Raw genomic sequence first — 23149 nt, 5'->3', positions numbered from 1 at the left:
GATTTCAACCCAGAATGCCATTGGGTGCTCTGGGATATTGTCTATGCTTAATGGCAATAAAAAGGCTTGGGCAATCACAGTGTCTCTGTGCAGGAAGTGTGGTGGTTTTGTGCAGCAGAAAGTGACTGTGATTTCGTCAGCTGGCCCAACAGTTTGCACTTCCACTATAATATGTATTTCATTTGGTCCATGAATACATTACCTATTACCAGCACATCCCTCAGGCCCTCTAGGGGTCCATATTTTCTGGTGGGAATACGATAGAAAGCAGAGTCATCAAATTGTATAGACAAAGCACTCACCAGTTGGTGTCAGGTCCTGACCTGAACTTGCTGGAAAGCCTTGGTGACTCTGGTCTGTTGTTCGGAGTATGAAGAGCTCCGCGGGAATTTCCCACGTATTGGACCTCCAGAATAGTGGGGAGGGTACAGTGAAACAGCTTTCCATTTGCTGTCTTCACACGGGGCCACCCTGCAGTCTGTTGGAAGTTTTTTGTCTGATAATGGTGCTGGTGGTGGTGAGGTTACTGGTGATAACAAAACTGAGAACAGTTGTTAGAATGTCTGTTGCAATCCATACAGTGTGATGAATGGCACCTCTTTGGTGGCTGCTGGTCTTTAGGCATTTTGTATTCTGGACAGTCCTTCAAAAAAAAGGCCCAGTTCCCCACAATTAAAACATTTTGCAGCGTCTTGGGATGTTAAAAAGGCCCTCTCCCTTAGAGATTGCCCTTGCAACAGTGTGTTCAGTGGAAGATAATTTGTCACAGGCCTCATCCATCTGGTTGATTGTAGGTTCTGGGTCCAAGGGGAGAGCTCTTAATATTGTTTTGCACTCATTGTTTGCCTTTGCCAAGGCCATTTTATTTAGCACTTCCTTCTTGGCCTCTGGGCTTTCTATTTGTCACTCAAGTGCAACTTTAAGTCTTTCTACAAATTTTATGAAAATTTCACTTGCCCTTGTTTAATGTTAGTGAAGCTCTGTGTATGTAGGGTGTCATCGAGAGTGAGGAGCAGGGATGTCTTTGCAGCAGTGGTGATGTCACCAAGTGCAGCTTCTTGTAAATCCTTTGCTTGGTCTTGTGGCTTCTGGAAGTCACCTTCTCCTGCCATTTGTTCAAGGGTTAAATTTGGTTTGTTGGCATCTTTTGAATATGTGTCCGCCAGTGATTTGAGATGCCTTTTTTACTGCCTCTCCCACAGCATGTACTCGACCGGGGTGTGAGACTCTGTCCAAAGTTTCTCTCATCTGCCTCACAATCGCCATTGGGGACCACTGAAGAAAAGACCCTTGTCTGAAGTTTCTGGCCCTGTTGGAGAATGTTACGTGCCAACGGCTCCGAGACCTGAGCACAGTGCTAAGCTATTGTTCACAGGTGTTGTTTGCTGTATGCTGCACTGAGCCCAATGAAAGAAGAAGGGGGCATCTTGCCTTTTTGCAGCAATAGCCTTGGAAGCTGTCCCACCTCTCGGCCTGGCTGGACTTCTCCTGAGTTCTGGGTGGTCCCCCCACAGAAGACCCTGACCTGTTTTACAACCACCGTGACAGACAGACTGAGATGTAAGGAGCCTCTCCATCAAGGACTGAGACACGAAACCCTCATGTGAAAAGGCCCCTCTGCTCCTTCCAAGGACTGGGACTGAAACCCCCAGCCCGGGGCAGGTGTGTGGGGGAGGCAAGCTGACCAAAGCGAGATGTTTGCCTGCAGGTTGTGACCGCTGGACCAAGAACACAATGGCTCTCGTTTACTGCTGAGAACATGGACTACCTGTTACATCTATTCCTTATTGTATCTGTTTCCCCCCTGCCTTGCAATTTCCAATAGAGTTATCATAATAAAAACCTCTGAGTTAGCGAGAGACTTCGAGATCTCCCCAGACGTGACCTGGTGAACTCCATTGGCTGGACATCAAAGGACTTGGCCGTTCTATGTTTGGTAGCTATATACCTTCCTTTCTCTTCCTCCCTCTTTTCCTTATTTTTCCCTTTTTTCCCCAATTCCTCCCCAACACATTTGGCTGTGGTTATTCAATAAAGGTGCATTTGTTTTGATTATCACCGCAAACTCCCCTGTGCCGTGTCGGTTTTTTGCACCCTGAGATCAAATCCACGAACAATCACGAAACCCGTTCGTAAGGATGGATTGTGACACGGGGAGAGTAGGCAATTCATGATATTTTTATTTGCATGCACGACCAAGACACGGTCAGAGAAGGTGGCTTCCAGAAAGTTTTTTAAGAAATGCAACCCCCAACCATATTCCTTAGCCACTTTGCAGAGCTCCTTCAATTCCCCATAGGGGATCGGCTCCCAGGAATTGATTGCAGTCACCCTTCTGCTGTGTTTACATATAATTGGCAAGCCCACAATCTTTTTGGTGAGCTCTGAGCCCTCCCAGTGGCTTCCCTCTGCAGCTTGGCCCAGTGATCCTCAGACTCAGGACTGGAATCCAAGTCTGGGAATCCCTACTCTCATCCTCCGAGGAGGATGGAGGGCACTTGATGACTGCATGGGGCCTCTTGGGGCAGCCAGAATCTGCCTGTTTGTGGGCGGCTGTGGAAGCCAATATGGGCTCCTTCTGGTCGCTGTCATCACCACTTCTGGCTCCAGTGTTGTGGGAATGGGAATGGGAGGGACCATCAGGAGAGGAGTCAAGAGAAGAGGGTGTAGGGATTTTGTGGAGAAAGGGCAGAAAAACTTGGAGAGGGAGAAGACAAGATGGTGGGGCTGGCCACATTCTTGGCACCATCTGGGAGAACAACTGGGGGTGGTAGAACTGGGTACATGGGCATTGGTAAGAGGGTTAGGAGAGAGCCCAAGGCAGCATGGCCAGTGCTGCCCTGGAGAGGGGACAGAGGACACTGGGAGATGTCAGGGTGATGGTAGCAACCCTGCGCCTGCTGGCAGGATCCATCTCCCGATCCTCCCTGAGGCAGGGAAGAGGGTTTAGGGATGTGAGGGGAGGAACGGGGAGAAGGGGTGTTAAACTGGGGTCCCGAATGTTTCCCAACATTTTCTACAGACTTAACAATAAGGCCAAAGGATAAAATTTCCCCACTCAAAGATCCCCTTTAATTCAAAGAATGTAGAACCTTTTTCCTATATGGTCCCAGAACTCGTTAGAACGGATTCCCTCATAACATCAGGAAAATACTTGAACAACCAATGAAGAAAACATTTTAAATCTCCCTTTGAAAAATGAAAATTTTCCCCAACAAGGATTCCTTTAACTTGGGTATAAACTTCCCTGTGTGGGTGGATCAGTTTGGCTCCCATCCCCACACTTCCTCCCAACATCCAAGAGGAAAAGAAGGCAAAGGAAAGACAAAAAAGGGTGACCCCCAAATATAGTACTCACATGACAGTGGGTCAACAAAACCTCTCCAGGTTGTCCGTCAGCTTCAACCGATCTTCTCGCCTCAAGAAGATTGCCGGTCGCCTGTGCGATTCCCCCAATAAAACTTAGGAGTCTCCTCTGGGAATTGGCTGCTCCAAACATGGCTTAACTTCAGTAGCAAAAAAGCTACTGAAGACACCTCCAGGAATGCTCCGAACAGGTCCCTGTTCAGGCTGCCAGCTTCACAAGCCACAAGCCCGTTGGTGGTGGAGCGAGAGGCAGCGGAGCCGTGACCTTCCAGAAGTGTCTCCAGTAATGGAGCCGCTCGGTGGCACAGGCACACACACACACAATCACTGCAGCACACACTTCTCTCGTAGAATCACCAACGACAAAGAAATGGGAAGGGTCTTTGTACGGACGCCAGAGAAGGAGGTTTATTCCAGCCACGCACAAAGGGGTCCAGAGACAAAGACAAAAAGAACAGTGGAAGGTCTGGGTTTAAATACAGAGGAAAAGAGGGGGGCGGAGCAGAGCATCAGGGCCAATGGGCTGAGGGCTCAGGGCAGTACAGAGGGGAGACAAGGGGTGGCAGCCAATAGGGTAAAGAGGGTGGGACACTGAGGCAATATGGGGCCAATGGATAAGCAGGGAAGGGAGAACATTCAAGGACATATAAATATAAGGAAAAAGGGAGGGAGAGGCCAACAGTCCAACCAGGGAGGTAGAACTGGGTACATTTGCATATACAACAAAGCATCCTGGAAGAGGGTCTGCTCAATTGCCCTGAACAGGGGAGATTTCTCCAACGTGGGGTCTGTCTGTCTGTCCAAAGGCCTATAATGGCCTTTGTTCTGTAGGCCCACCGGCCTCCACAGACGCTCAGTAGAAAAAGGGGTTCGAAGCTTTGCTTGTGAAATTTGTGGGACATGCAAACCAGAATATTGCAGCCCTCATGACTGACCACCTGGCCGGAGAAGGAAGCCACTCAGACCCTGTTGGGCACACCCACATTCCTAGTGAGGCCCTTGAGGGTATTACTGAAGCTGTGCATAGCACATTTTTAAAGGTTCCTGATGCTGTGACCCCCCAAAAAGTATTTACTTATGTAAAGCAAGGACTGGTGGAGCCTTATATGCAATTCAATGGCTGCTTGAAACAAGCTCTTAAAAGACAAATTGAGAATGACATTGCCAGAGAGGTGTTGCTTTCAAAATTAGCTGTTGAAAATGCTAATGAGAATTGTAAAAAACTTCTGAAGTCCTTGTCTAAGGAGGAACTCACCCTGCTGTAAATGATAGAGGCATGTAACCACCTGTGTGCCTTCAGCATAGGGCAACCGTTACTAATGAAGCTTACTGTGGGGGCTGGTATAGCAAATGCCTTTGTGTGGAAGGGGCCAACAGCGGGCCTGTTAGCTAAAGGAGTGAGAAGACAGGTAAGAAGCAAGAAGTTGATAAGGAGCTCTCTCCAAGGCTGTAACTGAGGAGACCAAGAGAAGTGAGGAATTGAAGAAAGATAAGAAGAGAACTTTGCAGCTGGATGAAGTATTTTTAGAAAGTTAGTTGAAGTCACTGTAACTTATCCCCAATGATATTATGTTGATTTATTGTGGCCAATAGTTAGGGTAGAAGAAATACAAACAATTAGAAAGGGTATAAAAGGTCAGCCATGTTCGATAATAAAGAGTTGCCATCTGAGACTGCTTGTGGTCTCTGCCTTGTGTCATGACTGCCTTGAAAGCGACATCTGGTAATCCCAACGTGATTCAACACCCTTAAGAACATACTTGATCTGGACCCAAACGGGGTCCTTGCGACTGGCAAATGTGACTCACTGGGACGTAGTGGGGGAGGCGGCGTTGGTGCAGCTGAGAATGGCGGGTGGAAGCCACAGGGAAGTCCAGACCTGATTTTCTCCTATCAAGACACCTGGAAGTAGGTGAGCCACCAACTAGTAATGATGGGAAATAATTTATCTAATGAAGAAGAGACTGTTTTGGCTACATGAAAAGTTTTGTTAAGAAATAAGGGAATTAATACTTCAGACTATGCCCTTCATAGTATATTGCTGTGGGCTAAATCACAGGATTTTGGCACTGATCCTGACACAGCATTTAGTGTTAAAGCATGGGAAAAAGTCGGGGACAGACTGTGGGAAGTCATCTGAGTGGGAGATAAAACTGTTGTTGATCTAGCTGTTACCTGGGGATTGCTTTTTGAGGCATTAAAGGAATGGAAAACCGAGCAAGAACAAACAGAGCAGGACGTGGATGAAGAATCGGGGTTGATAACAGAAACTGATGAAGGGGATGAGGCAGAGGGGGCCTCTGATGGGGAACTTGGTGAATCTATCCTTGAAGAAGGTGCAGGTGCCATGCAAGTTACCAAGCAGGCTACCAAAGCTTCCAGGAAAGCTGCCAGAGCTTCTGGGCTGGATGCCAAAGCTTCTGGGAAAGCTGCCAAAGCTTCTGGGCAAACTGCCATAGTATCTCCTTCTCAGACTCCTAAACCTCTTTATGTCACAGCTGCGCAGCAGCTCGCAATGGTGCCTGTATACACCACACCACTGCACCAGGTAGCTGAAATGTCTTTACAGAGAGACAAACCCAGTCTTCTGCCCCCCTGCTTCCCTCTGCTCTAGCCCAGCCATCTGCCCCTTCGCTCCCCTCTGAGCTGCCTGAACAATCTGCAAGGTCGTATCCTCCGTTACCTGACAGTGACAGCGACAGCGAATCAAGTGATGAGTCTCCCGCAGTAACATCAGAGTTGGGGCAGGGAACTATTGACAGGTCACCTTCTAATAGCTGTAGCCCTACTGCCCCATGGACTTTGCCCCCACGTCAAGTAACTGGGCTTCCTTGACAGCCTCAGTGTCCTGGGTTGACTATATGATGCTTTTATCCCCAATTATGTTATGCTGAATAATAAGTTTTGCACCTTATACGATGTTGAATAATAAGTTTTGCACCTTTAAGAGTGTTCCAGAGAGTGAAGCAGCGGGAGAGAAGAAGCAGCAGTTTTTTTTCAGACACCGTACTCACTCCTCCACATTTCTGCTCCTGGACTGTTGTTGTCTGCGGATGGACAGACAGTGGGACAGAGCTCTCTTTTGCTTTTAGTTAGTTTTAGCTAGCTGAGGCAAAGAAGTTCCCTACTGTGGGGACTTTTGTTTTTTTCCCTTTTCCTTGGAGCTCTTGAAACCTGCTCTGGACTGAACACCCAGGGGAGCACGGGCAGCTGCATCTGTGGCCCACCAGGCCGGGCCTGGCCTGCAACATTTCCAGCACCGGAGGGACTGATCAGAGACAGAGTGAGCTGAGCCGCAACCCGGGGAGGGACTTTCTCAGTTTGTCATTTCATTTGGAGTGGCAAGAGATTTTATTGTTTGATATTGTTAAGGTTTTATTGTTTAATAGACAGGTTTTTTCCACCTTTCTCCAAGGAGGTATTTTCTCCCAGACCAGTTGGGGGGAGAAGAGCAGATTGGATCTGCTTTCCTACTGGAGCTCCTTTGGGGGATTCTCTCCCAAATTTGCTCTAAACCTGGACACTCAGGAGTTTTGGGAATTTGTTAGGAAGAAAGCAGCTGAAGAAAAGAATTGGGACATGATAGAAAGATTAGGTGCTCCAAGAGTACCTCAGGAGAACAGTGCTAATGCAAATGTTGCCTGTGATAACCCTATGGCTTTTCCAGGTTTTAAAGCAGCTCCTGGAAGAGGGCAGGATGACAGTCATCACATCTTTGCCTGGAAGGTTGTGCAAGATCTCCAATCGAAAGTGGCTCAGTATGGCATTAATTCCTCAGAGGTAATGCAATTAATATGTGTAATTAATGCAGATATGCTTGCACCTTATGACATCATGCATATTGCTACTATTTCGTTCCAGCCAATACAATACGGTGTATTTCGAGAAACTTGGAGGCGAGTGGCTGAGCAGACAGCTGTAACAAATATGCAGTTGCCTCAACACGACCCTCATCATGCTGTGGGTGTTGATGCCCTACTGGGCACTGGACCTTTTGCTAACCCAGATTCACAGGCAAGGTGGGATCCTTCAATTTTGGCACAAGCTCAGCAAATTGGCACGAGTGCTTTAATTAAATCAATGGAAATGGCAGCTCCAAAACAGAGATATGATACTATACAACAAGGGATGAGAGAACCATTTTTGCAATTTGTGGAAGAGCTTGCTGCAGCTATTGAAAAACAGGTAGATGATGAATCTTTGCAACACAAATTCTGTATACATTTGGCTAAAGAAAATGCAAACTCAGGCTGCAGAAAGATTATTGACACTTTACCTGGGGAACCCACATTGCCTCAAATGATTACTGCTTGCTTGAAAGTTGGTTCAGTAGAGCATAAAATAGCAGCTCTTGCTGCAGTTCTAAGACCTTCATCGAAATGCTATAATTGTGGACAGCAAGGGCAAGTAATGGCACAGTGTAATACCCAGAAAATAACATCTAAGCCAAGCGCAAACAGCAATGTTGTGTGCAATTGCTGTGCTAAATTTGGGCACTATGCTCAACAATGCAGGAGTAAATATCATGCAAATGGTCAGCTATTGCAGGGAAACAAGAAGAGGAGCGCGAATGGGCATGTGGGAAAACAAATACCCCAAGAACCACAGCAGCAAATATGGGCCTCCCCAGCACTGCAAAGCTAAACATTTGTGAACAATACTCAGGGGCAACAAGTGGGTCTGCAGGGATTGATATACCCACCGCTGACACAGTAACCATTCTGACAAAAGAAATGTGCAAAGTGCCCCTCGATGCCTATGGTTGAATAGGACAGGGATTGAGTGCGTTTTTGATAGGAAGATCAAGTACTACAATTAAAAGGTATTCATGTGCATCTAGGACTTATTGATGCTGATTATTTAGGACAGATTCATGCTATGGTATCCATTGATGACCCTCCTGTCACTATTCAGAAAGGAACTTGCATTGCTCAAATTGTACCTTTTGTGAGTTCTGTTCTGAATACAGTGGACTGAAGTCACGGCACAGGAAGTTTTGGATCAACAGGGGTACCTCAAGTGTTCTGGGCTGAGAAAGTTACGGAGAACCATCCAGAAAAGACATGCATCCTCACCGCCAGTGGATGTCATCCAGGAACCATATAATTAACAGCCTTGATTGACACTGGAGCAGATGTCACAATACTCTCGTGACTTTGCTGGCCTCAATCATGGCCTCTCACTCATGCAAGTTTTGGACTTCTGGGGTTGGGTGGTGCTACAACAGGTGGTTTGTCAGCCATTGTAATTAATGTGAAGCATCCTGATGGCCAACAAGCTAACATCAGACCCTATGTTGCCGATGCTCCTCAAAGTTTGTGGGGATGACATTGTTTATCTCAATGGGGTGTCAAAATACATATTTTTAATAGGGGCCACTGTGATGCAGGGCAATGAATGTCCAGTTGTAGCCTTGATATGGTTGACAGATGAACCTGTCTGGGTTGGCAACCTCCATCACATTAACGTTACTTAAGTCATCAGTTCATTTGCTTCCCACAGGAGTTTTAGGACCATCCAGGCAGCGTATGCATGCATTGTTTTTAGGTTGGTCATCCATCTCTTTGATGGGACTTTTTGTTCTCCTTGGGGTTATAGACTGTGATAATGAGATTATGATCATGGCCTGGACACTCCAACTGCCTTTCACTGTTCCCCAAGGAACTTGAATAGCTCAACTGATTTTATTGCCCCAAACCATGAGCATACCTTTTACAGACGTAATATGAAAAAGGGGATTTGGGTCTACTGGAACACCCCAAATATGTTGGGTACAACCTATACTAGAACAATACCCCACATGCTGGTGTACCCTGACATTAAAAGGGCAAAAGATAACACTTGACAGCCTCATAGACACAGGGGTTGAAGTTAGTTATCTCTCAAGACAAATGGCCCTCACAGTGGTCCCTTGCTAAAGTGCTCCAGGCACTTTCAGGCATTGAAGGAAGCAGCCACAGCTGTCAAACCCACCACTGGATACAGATCAAAGGGCCCGAGGGACACCGTGCTCAATCATACTGTTTGTATTACCAGTACCAATGGTACCGTGGTGGGGGATGTTCTCTCCCAATGGGGCTTTAGGATTCAATCAGCTTTTTAAAGGGGGCCGTTGGAGAGCGACACTTTAAAACTAACCTGGAAAACAGGGAAAATGGTTTGGGTGGATCAATGGCCCCTACCATTGCAAAAACTTTGTGTATTAACAGAGTTGCTCCAACAACAACTCCAGAAAGAGCATTTTGTCCTTTCTAACCATCCTTGGAATTCTCACATGTTTGTTATCAAAAAACAAACTGGCAAATGGCGCTTACTCCATGATCTTTGAAAAATAATGCAGCTATGGAGGACACAGAGGCCTTACAGCCAGGTCTCCCATCTCCTACCATGATTCCCAAAAATTGGCACTTGACTGTTACTGATTTAAAAGATTGGTTTTTTGATATTCCTTTACATCCTGATGATGGTCCTAAATTTTCCTTTTCAGTTCCAAGCACAAACATGCAGGCACCCTTAGAGCGATATCACTGGATAGTTTTACCTAAGGGCATGAAAAACAGCTGTACTAGTTGCCAGTGGTATATTGCTAGGTCCTCAATTCTGTTCATCAACAAATGCCTAATGTTCTTTTGCACCATTCTATGGATGATATTTTTGTAACAGCTGAACAACAGGAAGTCATGGAGAAAGCCTTAGTTAGCCCTTGTCACCAAAGCTGTAAATCAGGCAGGGCTTTGCATAGCTCCCAAAAGGTACAAAAACATCCTTCGTGGAGGTATTTGGGGTGGTGCATTGGAGTCTCTTCAATTCTCCCCAAGCTCTTCAAATTCAGACAAATATTTGCACCTGACATGATGCACAAAAATGTTTGGGAACAATCAACTGGGTGCACTCCTTGTTAGGGAATTCAAATACAAAGCTAAAAGTCCTTTGTTTGAATGATTAAAAGGAGATTCAGACCTTTTATCACCTAGACAACTTACATTTCAAGTTCAGCAGGCGCTGCAATGCCCAGCTGATGTCATAATAAACCAACAAGCTGCACACTGGGCACCTGAGCTGCTTTTCTTTTTAATAATCTTGCATCCAGCAAAACAGCCCCATGCCTTGATGTTTCAATGGGACCCCAATGCACCAGACTCTTTGTTTATCACGGAATGGATTTACTTACACCCCAAATTACTAAAACCATCAGTACCCAACATGAAATGACGGCCCAACTGGTTGTTAAGGCCTGACAGAGACTTGTTTCTCTTGCAGGAGGGGAATTTTCCACTGTTTTCCTACCTTTAACCACCTTTTATTTGAATTGGATAGTTCAGGGATCAAGGCTCTTCAGATGGCCTTTCCTGAATTCAGTGGACAAATCTCAATACGTCCTCCAAAACATGAGTTGTTTTAACAGCTTTTAAAAGCTTTTTTTAAGCTTTTTTTTTTTTTTTCAATTGACAGAGAAACCCAAGAGGAGTGAGGTTCCACTTCAAGCCTTAACAGTATTCACAGATGGTTCTGGTCACTCTCAGAAATCTGTGGTAGTATGGAGAGACCCCTCTTCTAGTGGGTCTAATGGAGAGCAGATTTATCCATATCTGAGTGGTCCCCCCCAATTGTTGAACTTGCTGCTGTTGTCAGAGCTTTTCAAAAATTTTCTGTTCCTTTTAATCTGCTTACAGATTCAGCTTATGTTGCAGGAATAGTGATGAGAGCCAAAGCATCAGTTTAGAAAGAGTTGAAAATTCACAACAATTTTATTGGTTGCAGCTCCTTGTTTTTTCCTTAGAAAATTGAACATTTCCTTACTTTGTTATGCATATTTGTTCACATACAGACCGTCCCAGATTTTTAGCTGAAGGGAACAGGCAAGCTGGCCTTTTAACTGTCTGTACAACAATCTGTTCTGCCTAATAAGATAGAACAGCCTAAATTGATCCATTTGTTTTTTCACCAAAATGGTGTCACTTTGATTTGGCACTTTGGCATTAGTAAAGCCCAAGCTTCAAGAATTATTGCTGTTTGTCCTGGCTGCCAATGGTGCTGTTTTCTCTCTATTGCAGGAAGTATTAATCCCAGAGGGCTTCAGAGCCTTCAAGTCTGGCATCAGACGTTACCCATTTTTACTGAATTTGGTCATTTAAAATACATTCATTCCTCTATTGATACCTTTTCTGGTGCTCTTTTTGCATCTGCCCATTCAGGGAAAACAGCTTACGATGTCTCTAGACACTTCACTGCTGCTTTTGCCACTCTTGGTATACATCTGAAGTAAAGACAATGGCCCAGTTTATATTTCCCGTCGAGTTGCTAACTCTTTTGACTTATGGGGAATTATGCACAAAACAGGTATTCCTCATTCCCCAACAGGCCAATCTGTCACAGGCTCATGGCTCCCTCAAACATCTCTTGGTACAACAGAAAGGGGGGTCAGAGATGGAACCCTGCCAAGAGACTGCAGAAAGCCCTTTATGTGATCAACTTTTTGAATTGTTCTTTGATGGACTCCAACCCACCGATTGTTTGACATTTTAATCATGATTCACAATTGCAACAAAAGGAAAAAAACCCTGCATAAGTGAAGGATCCAGAATCTGGTAAGATATTGGGGCCTTATCCTTAGGCCACCTGGGGTAGAGGTTTGCTTGTGTCTCCACAGAGAATGGTCCCGAGTGGATTCCAGCAATGAATGTGAAGCCGTTTTTAAGAATCTTTGAGTGCATCACCTGAAGATTCACCTTGAACACCAACATTGGCGGAGAACCCTTGTGAACAGGACCTCACCACCACACCAGCGCCTGTTTAACCTCTAACAGACTTATGTACTTGGGAAAATGGTTAAGATTACCCAGTGGTATCAGGGTTTACAGGGCTAGGAAAACTTCTGGGGGATTGGAGACTTGGTGGATGGATAAAAAATTTAGTTAAAATAGGCTTCTATGTATTAGGCATTGTATTATGTATTGTTATGGTTATTCCTTGTATTTTACAGTGTGTGAAAAAATTAATAGACAAGTCACTTAAGAGTGTATTTTTGTTTGAATGGATAGGGGGAGGTATGGGGAATAAAACAAAAAGTACAGTGGAACTGATGAAGGGCCTGACATCTTAGGCCTGATTGAGCAGAAACTGTGGGAGGGACAGACACAGATTAAGGCTCCCTGGGCAAGAGGGGACCAAGAAACAAGATGTGAAACTTAGTGATAAGATAATGTTACCAGGTGACCTGATGTCCTGAAGAATGTGTAACCAAGGGGAAATTGTTACAAAAAATGGAGCCCTATATAACTACCATACAAGTAAAACCCCATATAAATCCCTGGCATACTCAATAAAATTGGCTTCTGATCTAAACTCAGATGTCCCCGTCTCTCCATCATCATTAACCCCCCTAGGTGGGGGGAAGATGTTGGAGAGATTCCTTTCCCTTCTCTTTGTCCTGATGTGATTTGGTCGGTAATAAATTCACTCCCTGTGCCCAGGCTGGGTCTGTTCTCCCTGTGGCAGTGCTCGGGGTGGGATCTGTCCCATTCCTTCTCTCAACTCCCAGGCCTCTCCACAGGCAACAAGAGAATGCAATGAACAAGAATCAGCCAATCAGAGAGAGCAGTTCTGATGACTCACCAGTTGCTGGGCAGACCCACAGCACCCAGTGTTCCCTGGCCCCCACCCTCCCTGCTCAGTCACAGCCCCAATCCTCCCTGCGCAATCACAGGAGGTCCCAGTCAGGTGCAAGGCCACGGGAAGGGGCTGCAGCTGCCACTGGCTCAGGAGCTCTGAGGGCAGAAAAAAGGGGGTGACACCGGGATGGGGGACACTGGCAGGGCTTCCCTTAATGGTGCCTCCATTTGTGTTGGCCCAAGTGAGAGCTTCTGGAGAATCTCTTCCCACACACAGGACACTCATTGGGCCTCTCCCCAGTGTGGATGTGCCTGTGGGTGACGAGGGTGGAGTTGCGCCTGAAGCCCTTCCCGCAGTCGGGGCAGTGGAAGGGCCTCTCCTCAGTGTGAATCTGCTGATGTACTGAAGCTGGGACAGACAACTCTTCAACTAATTAAAGTTGAAAAGAAGGGTATTTTATCGCAGTGCTGGACATATAAGGAATCATTTCCAAATGGATGTGCAAGGAGTTGCAGACTCCTGCTCTCTATTTATACAGAAAAGGTTTTACATATCCAAGCAGTTTCTAAGGATGAATAATACAGAATCATTATCTGCCCACTTTGTATTATAATCAGCTGAATACCTAATATGTCTGCGCAATTGCACTGCCTTAATTGGGTCTGTGGGATTTTGAAATAAGGGAGTGGGCGTATGTGAAGAAGAAAGCTCTCTTCCTCATGGTAAACTCTTCACCCATGGCGAGTTTGCAGGACTTTTTGATCTGCTGGTCATGGTCCAAGCCTCTCCAAACTGATTATTCTTAAGGCAAGATATTTCTATGGTCTCTGCTCCTCCGCAATTGCTACATCTATCCCTGTCACTCTGAGCATTACTTTCTAATATATTTGTTACTCTTTCACTAACCTATGTGATTTTTGCTTAGCTAACATACCTTCTTAACTAATTTTAAAATCTTAACTAAAATATGTAATCTTCTACTATCTCAGTTATACTCCCAGCTGGCCCCTTGACTCATCCACAGTTTTCAATTATCGTAAATACATTTCCAGCTGATCCCTTGACTCATTACGATGAGATTGGAGCTGCTCAGAAACCACTTCCTACACTCGGGACACTCATAGGTTCTCTCCCCAGTGTGGATCTTGCAGTGATTGATGAGGTTGGAGCTCCACCCAAAGCCCTTCCCACACTCCCACACTTGTAGGGCCGTTTCCCCATGTGGATCACCTGGAGCCAGATCACATCTGAGCTCCAGAGCTCCGGCTGAAGCCCTTCCCACATTCCAAGCACTTGTGGGGTTTCTGCCAGCCACGAGTTGTCTCTACCACCTCTGAGTTCTGAATGAATCTCTGGCTGCCTTCTGGACACAGGGGGCATCTTTCCTCCTCACAGCTGCCAGGGCTGGGTTTGCAACCCCTCCTTGTGTGGGATCTCCAGGGCTTTTCCTCCCCATTGGATTCCCATGCCATGGAGCTGCTCAAAACGGCCTTTTCCATGAGGTTCTGCAGCAGGGATTTGCTCTCCCTGGTCTCTGTCTGCAGCTCAGTGCCTGGGGAAGGAAAGGAAAGAAAAGAAGAGGAAGGAATGAGGAAGGAAGAAGGACAGAATGAGAAGGGGAAGGAGCTGTGGACAAGGACAGGATGGGATTTACCTCTGTGCCAGAGGGAAGGGGAAGGAGATTCCCCCAGTTCATCCCTGGCAGGACGGCATTGGTAGCGGGGTTGTCCTGCAGCCAGAGGAAATGTTGGGCTGAGACATGAAACAGAGGAGAGGGGGAAAGGGGCAGTGACTTCCTCCTTGCCTGCCTCAGTGTCCCAGGCCATCTTCCTTTTCCTCGCAGCCTCCTCCAGCTCCATCCAGACAAAGATTGGGATTGACAAATCCTGGCTTGGGGGAAAAACAACAGGTGAGGCCCTTGGTCCTGCTTCCCAAGTCCAGTTCAAAAAGTAACTGCCCTGTTCACAGTTGGATGGGCCCAGACCCTGCTCATCTCCAGCCTCCCCCACCCCTCCAGGCTGACAGGATCCCCCAGCTCCAGGATTGGCCTTCGTTGCTCTCCCCACTCTGATGCCAATCAGAGTCCCAACACCAATGTCCCCCCCAGCTGGTACCACTGCCCCAGCCAGTACAGACAGTTTGCCACAGGAACCTTCCACAGTTCTCCAAAGGGGCATCTGTGTCTCACCCTTGGGGCCCTGCAAGATCCAAACATCCCCTCCCCTGAAACAAACCCTCCCAGAGATCCTCCAATGGATTTGGGGTGAGTTCCCCCTCCCCACTCACCTGTGAGATCTGGGGGGATAGGTGCTGCCAGGGCCAGGGGAGCTGCAGACTCAGCGGGCGAGTGGGAAAATGGCGTGGTTCTGCTGCGGCTCCTCCTCTTTCTATTCTTCTTCCTGCTCTTCCTTTGCCCATCCTCCGCTTCTTCTCTCCCTCCTCTTCCTATTGCTCCTCCTCCATGCCCAATCCAGATCCTCCTTTCACACCCTTCTCTCTCCCATGGCTGCAGCATTTGGGTGGAGGGAACCAGGGAAACCCCCATGAGCCCCCCAGGGATGGGCAGGGGGCTTGGGAATCCACCCAGTGCAGATCCATTCCCCTCCAGAGCCCCAGGGAATCACTCCAGGGATCAAGCGATGGGGACACAGTGGGATCCCCATGGAACCACCCTTTTTCTATCCCATCCCCAACTTTCCCTCCCCTCTCCTATCGTTCCCCCAACCCAAGGACCCCTCCCAACTCAATCTGGGGATCCCATCCCTCTCCCACTCTGAATCCTCTTTTTCCCTGCACTCCCACCCCTTTCCCATCGTGCCTTCAGCTCCACCTCTCGTCCCTATTTGGTTTTGGGGGATGCAGGTCCCTCCTGCTCAGTTTGGGGGGTCACATCCCCCCTTTCCCTCAATTCATGCATCTCCTGGCTGCTTTTTCCTGGGAGCAATCCCTCAGTTTTGGGACTTTTGGGGTGTAGTTTAAGAGTGTGACAGCTCTGTCTGGCTTTCCCCTCCTGTTGTGGCCTCTCAGCTGCCCCTGTCACCCTGGGGGTGCTGGGATTTCCCTCCTGGGGACAAAGATGTTCATCCCCTTCCAGGAGCCCAATGCCTGGCTGGGGCTCCAGTTCAGGGGGTCCTTGAGCAGCTGCCCCAGAACCTCCCCCAGGGTCTCCCAGCACAGCCAGAGCCACTCGGCCTGGGGTCCCCAAAGGCCTCAGCAAGCCCCAAATCCCTCCCAGGAACCCTCAACTCCCTCAAACCCAGCATCCCCCACATCCCCTGCAAGTTCCCCCCATGGCACCAGCCATGGCCATGTCCCCACATGTCACTGGCCATGTCCCACCATGTCCTCACCCATGGCTGTCTCCCCACCATGTTTCCATCCCTGTCATGGTTCCCCACATCTCCATCCATGCCTGTGTCCACCCACATCCCCATGAATGGCTATGTCCCCCTCCATGTCCATGTGTCCCCCAACTGGTTCAGGAAAAATAAAATACCTCTTTGAAGAAAAGTGGAAAAACTGTTTATTACACAATAAAACCTAAACAATATTAAACAATAAAACCTCTTGCTGCTCTAAAAGAGAGACAAACTCACCAAGTCCCTCTGTGGGCTGTAGCTCAGCTCACTCAGTCCCTTATCAGTCCCTCTGGTGCTGGAAATGCCACGGCCCAGGCCCGGCCTGGTGGGGCACAGGTGTGAGCTGCCCGTGCTCTTCTGGTGTTCAGGCCACAGCAGGTTTAAACAGGTCCAAAGAAAAGGGAAAAACAACCCACAGTAGGGAACTACTTTACCTCAGCTAGCTAAAACTAACTAAAAGCAAAGGAGAGCTCTGTCCCGCTGTCTGTCCATCCGCAGACAACACAGTGCAGGAGCAGGAATGTGGAGGAGTGAGTGCAGTTTCTGAAAACAAATTCCGCATTTCTTCTCTCCCTCTTCACTCTCAGGACAAGTCTTAAAGGTACAAAACTTATTATTCAGCATAAACAGAACAGACTGGGGATACAAACATCATATAGTCCACCCTGAACATACCTTCAACACCATTCAGTACTCCCTGATGTCACCAGAAGATAGGATTGAATGCAAAAGATTTTATGGGGTTGAAAGTCAACAAATCTGCCCTCCCCAAGGAATTCCCATTGTAGGTCTGTGTCCCAATGGATGCTCCTGCTGCTGGGTTTATCTAGCTGCCCACAGGGAACCAGGAAGATGCGGAGCCTCCAAGCCAGGTGTCTTCCCAACACGGATCACCAGGACCATGGATCACCAGGGCTCTGCCCAACAACGCTCACTGAGGATCATCCAATGTAGATCGTCTCATGGGGGACAGAGCTGGAGCAGCGCACAAAGCTCTTCCCTCACGTGGGGCACTCACAGGACTTCCCTTAGTGGCGCCTCCGTTGGTGTTCTGTCAAGTGAGAGCTCTGTGAGAAGCTCTTCCCACACTCAGGACACTCGTAGGGCCTCTCTCCAGTGTGGATGCGCCAGTGGATGGTGAGTTTGGCGTTTTCCTTAAAGCCCTTCCCACAGTCGGGGCAGCAGAAGGGCCTCTCCTCTGTGTGAATCCGCTCATGTTTGAGGAGATCGGAGCTCCTGTGAAACCTCTTCCCACACTCAGGACACTCGTAGGGCCTCTCCCCAGAGTGGGTGCGCTGGTGTTTTCTCAGGTCAGAGTTCCACCCATAGCTCTTCCCACATTCCAAGCAGGTGTAGGGCCGTTCCCCCGTGTGGATGACCTGGTGCCGAATCAGGGCTGAGCTTCCTCTGAAACTCCTCCCACATTCCCCACACTCAAAGGGCTTTTCCTCAGTGTGGATCACCTGGTGTTGGATCAGGATGGAGTTGTGGCTGAAACTCCTCCCACACTCCTCACACTCAAAGGGCCTCTCCCCAGTGTGGATCACCTGGTGCTGCCTCAGGCTGGAGCTCCAGCTGAAACATTTCCCACATTCCAAGCACCTGTGTGGCTTCTCCCTGCCATGAGGCTTCTCCACCAGCTCCAAGCTCTGGCTGGATCCCAGGATGCATTCCTGGCTCATGGGGGCTCTTTCCTCCCCAGAACTCCCTGGGCAGGGTTTGCAGCCCCTCTTCATGAGGTACATTCGGGGCTTTTCCTCCTCCTCCATCAGGCCACACCCTGAGAATTAAAAATCCTGGTTTGCAGAAAAAAATCAAGAGGAGAGCAGCTTGGACTGGGAAAACCTCCATGCCCAAGTTCATCTGGGAAAGTCATTGGGCATCTTGTGTCTGAAAGAACCTCCAAAATACCATGATTCAGCACAAAAATCCTCTAAACATCAAGATGCAGATCAAAAACTTCCCCAACGTCAATATTCAGCAAAAACCTCCTTCAAAATAGAGATTCAGCCCTCACAAAAAACAAAAGCACCAACATTTGCCCAGTAAAGCTCAGAAACCCCAAGATTCAGCCTCTGTGAAAATCATGGATTCCCCCTCCCCTGGTCACCTGCTGCATATGGACAAAGCTCCTGGGGCTGGGGGGCAGGCTGCAGATACAGGGAAGAGTAGAACCGTGTGGTGCCGCCTCTTTCTGCTCCTCCTCCTCCTCCTCTGTTCCTGCTCTTCCTCACACTCTTCTTCCTCCTGCTATTCCTCCTTCTCCTGCACAATCCCACCTTTTCCTCCCACGTCCAGGGTTTCACCATTTTGTTCCTCAACCCCGCTTCTCCTTCCCTTCTCCTCCTGCCCCAGGCCCAGCACCCGCTGCCGGCTCCCTCTTGCCCCCAAACCCACAGAATCCCACGGCAGGGGCAGGGATGGAGCTGGGGCAGGTCGGGCTGGGGCAGCGCTGGGCTCTCGGCCGCTCCCGCCCGCACTCGGTCCCCACTGCAGCCGCTCCCGCCAGGACAGCGCGGGGGGGCCCGGCCTTGGCGCTGCCCCACTCCCACCTCCCCAAATTCCGCTCGAGGGGGGCGCTGGGGCCGAGGGGAGCGCTGGGCGCAGGTGGGGAACGCTGAGAGCTGCGGGTCTGCCTGGCAACTGCTGAGTCATCAGAGCCGCGTGCTCTGATTGGCTGAGCGCTGCCTGAGGGCTGGGGCTGCAGCAAGGGGGGACACCCTGCTCCAGGGGGGATGTCCCACAAACGCGGGATCCCCATGAAAGGAAGAAGAGGAAAGTGTCTTTACAATCAGATGCTGTGAATCTGCTGAGAGATAGAGCCAGGAACTTGTACATAAGGAAGCGACAGGAGAAGCCATCAGTTTAAGAAAATGTTGTTAACTGATGACACAGACTGCTGCTCAGCCAAGGTCCTGCCACATTCATGAACTTCGAGAAGAAGAACAACAAAGACTTCACAGAGCCATGAATATCGGTTGCTACACAAAAGTAGGGAGCATATCAAGGGGATATGTAAGTGGATTGGGAAGTCTCTTCCTCTCAAGTACACCACCCAATGAGGAAAGGAAGAGGGAGATGCAGCTGGGAAAATTAGGATGAACAGGAGGCTGTGTCCTCCACCAACTGGAGAGACCCTGTAGGAAATGTCCCATGGCCTCTCCCTTTCTTTAGGAATGAAATTACTTTTACAGGACTCCTCTGTCTGCTTTGTGGACAGAATCCTCTGGTGATGTCAATTTTTCCACACACCTTGGGACTCGTCCGGAATTCTATCCACCGTCTGGGGCAGCGGGCAGTGAGTGCAGCTGAAGGTGCCTCACCCAGTTTGGGTGATCGGCCCCCTTGGGGGCGGCAGCACCGGGGACTGATTGGGTACCTGAGAGTGACCAGGAGACAGACGAGTGACACATCGGGGGGGCTGTGAAGAGTCAGCAGGGAGAGAGCACTGAAAATCTCATCAGTGAGTGCACTGGGATCTTTGGGGAGCGAGCACAGCAGGGCACCCATGGAGACAGAAAAGGGAAAGCCAAGAAGGGATCCTGTGCCAAAGAGATGATGATCCCAAAATATCTCTGAAGGGTCCCTTGGGAGAAGGTTGAGGTAGATTGCACACTCCCTCAGAGGCAATTAAGGACTTGGACACCCAGGGGGGCAATAAGAGAAGTGGAGAAGGGATTTGGACAACAGGGGATGGATGGCATTGGTGTGCTGGGAAGAGACTGGGTGAAGGGGAGTGTGCAGGAATATGGTTAAGGCAGGAAGCAGCAGGAGGAATCTATGTGGTGAGAAAAAGAAAAGGGGAGGAAGAGAAAAATACTCAGAATTTGGATGTTTTTCAGCAGAGTCTTATCCTCAACATTTGCCAGCTGATCATTTGTATCCCCGGTTTCCCGGAGAGGAAAACAAGGAGGTCAGGGTTTCAGGGGGTTTCTCTGTGGGGGGCAGCGGCAGCACCGGGCGCAGAGGTGCGGGACCGGGAGCACGGGCTGGGGGCCTGGGGGGAGCTGCGGGGCCGGGCCGGGGCTGTGGGGCAGCCGGGGCTCAGCGCCGGGCGCTGCCTGACCCCACCAGCCCCGGGCAGGGCCGGCAGTGGCCCCCGGCCCCCAGGAGGCTGCGGGACGCCCCGGCCGCTGCCCGGCCCCGTGGAGCTGCCGGCCCTGCCCGCCGGGGGGCGCCTTTGGACACTGTGGCAGGACAGGGAGCGGCTCTGGGATACGGGCTGGGGAGGGCACCCTGAGCACAGGGACGAGGAGCAAGGAACACCTGGGAAATGTGGATTATAAGGGAAGGATCGAGATTTTCTTTTCTTTTCTTTTGTTGGGATCACCACAGAAACGAATGATTTTGCAGAAAGCTCAGCAGCTCTCAGAGGATGAGCACCCACAGACACTGAGGGGGGCTGCAGGAGGGGCAGAAGAAGGCCCTGCAGCACCTGGGCACAAAGGCCCAGCAGGTGAATGCAAGAAGGGAGCAGCAAAAGGCCAAGCTGAAGGCAAAGGCCAGGGCAGAGTTCCTACAGCCCCTGAGGGATCAACCCCAGGGCCCAAGGGGGCCCCAGCACCCAGGGCACGGGCTCGGCCACAAGCACCCGGCAGAGGCATTGCCCTCCTCGGCAGGGGACAGCCCACCCAAACAGCCCCTGGCAAGGAATCAGGGCTCCAGCTGCAGGGCACAAGGACACTGCAAGCACAGACAGCAGCACCCTCAGGACCAGCAAGTCCACCCCTTGATGGACATGGATTGGCAGGGCTGTCACAGCTCCCATCACACCAGGGACCCTCCACACTGGAGCCCTTGAGAACATTCAGGGTGGGTCTGCATTGAGAGGAGGCCTCTCCTGATGGACACAGGGGCCTCTCAATTCACTCTGAATCTTAGACCTAATGGGCAAAATAGGAAAGGCATGGTTTAATTATTAAGGGAATAAGTGGGAAAGATGAGCAGGTATGATTTCATCAACCACTACGAGGAGATGTAGGGGATAGGCTTGAAATAAATTAATTTCTTTTTCTTCCTCCTGTGATTGCAATTTACTGGGAAGGAATTTGGTGGCTGGATTTTTATATTGTAAAAGGTGATACAGAGGCTTATGATGTTGTACTTATGTGTCAAATGTCTGGCAAGGCCTATGCTGAAGTGAACCCACAAATGTGGACAGTCCAGGGAAAGAGGGAAAATTAGATATGGAGCCTCACCAAATTACTTTGAAGCAACAAGAGGTTGCTTGTATTGATTTAAAATCAATACCCTCTTCCAAGAGAGGGAAGGAAGGGCTTACAGCTTATTACTGACTCTCTCTTAAAGGCAGGGCTTTGGAGCCAGGGATCTCTCCCTACAACACTCCAGTCAAGAAACTGGATGGATGGACACAAGGAGGAATCACAGAATTTTCAAGTGTTAAAAAGCAGATTAACTGAGGCTCCTGCCCTGGCCTTCCTAGACAGGGAGAAAGAATTTTAATTATAGGTGGATGTTAAACAGGGCCATGCCGAAGAATTCTTGTGTTAAAATGTTTAACCCAGTGGCCAGAGTGGCCTCAATGTCTGCAGAATTGTGCAGACACAGCTCACATGGGAACTGAGGCCTGAAAACTGATGACAACAGGAGGATCTCCTAGAGTTCAAGTCTGGCATCAAGTTAAAGCTCTGACAACCAAAAGAGCCTCTAAATGGATGAGCAGGGCTCGGTTATTACAGTATGAAACTTGTTCAGTGGCACAGGAGGATTCAGAACTGAGGACAGGGCAAGGGTTTAACCCAGCTCCTGTTTGAACAGCCTGGAGAGGGGCTGGCAAGAAACCCAGGACTGCACTCAAGGGACAGAGCTCCAGACCCAGGCTGGGAGAGATTGATGAGACAATCCCTGGACGGAGGGAGAAAATGTGTTTGTGGATGGCTCTGAGAGGGCAGCAGAAGGGAAAAGAGCTACAAGACAGGCTGTTATTAAGGAAGGGGAATCAGACAAAGCGCAGGTCACCACCCCATGCTCAGCTCAACCCGCCGAGCTCTGGGTGCTTGTAAGAGCCTGGCACTGAAATGCCCTGGGCAGGAAGGCTTCAATATCTTCTGATGACACCATGGCACCTAACAGGGGGCAAAAGCAATTCTGACTGCTTCAATCTGACTGATGCAATCACTGCATCACTTATTAGCGTATTTCTGAAATAATTAATTCATAGAGAAGGGATTGTGGAAGCAATAGACTCAGAAAGAACTAATTTTACTCGAAAGATCCTTCAGGGGGTTATGGCAGCTTTAGGAATACAATGGGACCTCCATAACCCCTGGCACCCCCAGAGCTCAGGTCAGGAGAAATAAAGAAACACCTATGGAAGCTGGTGATAAAAACCAAGATGCCGTGGGTACAGCTTTTGCCATTGGCTATGGCAAGAAGAAGAACCAAACCCAGGGCAGATATTCAATTATCTCCCTTGGAATTGATGTCTGGAATTCCTTACCCTGGTAACTCTCCACCTAGTGCAGGGTGGAGATAAGGGACGTATGTTTCAAGCAGTCCGTGGCCAGAATCCTGTCTCTTGTGAAATCTCTCCCACAGGAAGCTGGGCTGGCACAGAGCCTGCCCTGGGACTTTGCTGTTGCCAACACCCAGCCAGGACATCGGCTCCTGCCTAAGGAGTGCAAAGCAGCACCACTGGTGGCCAAGGGGCCCATGCCAAGTGTCCCTGAGGCCAGAAACAGCCGCCAGCACAGCTGAACACGGGGGGACCCCTCAGCCTGGCCTCAGGGGCTCTGAAGCCCCGGAGATTTGCACTTCCCGCCTGCAGCAGGACCATGGGAGCCGCCCCTGAG

The 23149-nt window shown here is 49.1% G+C and overlaps 1 protein-coding gene and 2 pseudogenes across 1 annotated transcript; 1 reads left to right on the top strand and 2 right to left on the bottom strand.

Annotated features, from left to right (window-relative positions):
• The window catches only part of LOC136570616 (zinc finger protein 850-like), a 172271-nt pseudogene that overhangs the window by 45833 nt on the left and 103289 nt on the right, over window positions 1-23149 (top strand).
• The window catches only part of LOC136570628 (uncharacterized), a 98499-nt pseudogene that overhangs the window by 60087 nt on the left and 15263 nt on the right, over window positions 1-23149 (bottom strand).
• LOC136570675 (zinc finger protein 3-like) lies at window positions 16561-18291 on the bottom strand. The gene has a single exon (XM_066571142.1). It carries the CDS (start codon window positions 18104-18106, stop codon window positions 17366-17368), a length of 741 nt encoding a protein of 246 aa, XP_066427239.1. The 5' UTR covers window positions 18107-18291; the 3' UTR covers window positions 16561-17365.

Source organism: Molothrus aeneus, unplaced genomic scaffold, assembly GCF_037042795.1.
Source record: "Molothrus aeneus isolate 106 unplaced genomic scaffold, BPBGC_Maene_1.0 scaffold_35, whole genome shotgun sequence".
Classification (NCBI taxonomy): domain Eukaryota; kingdom Metazoa; phylum Chordata; class Aves; order Passeriformes; family Icteridae; genus Molothrus; species Molothrus aeneus.
This window is presented reverse-complemented; position numbering and strand designations above follow the sequence as displayed.

What these genes read in the sequence shown, in the direction of transcription:
- LOC136570675 (XM_066571142.1), bottom strand. Translation starts at nt 18,106, where the DNA reads ATGGAGGAGGAGGAAAAGCCCCGAATGTACCTCATGAAGAGGGGCTGC.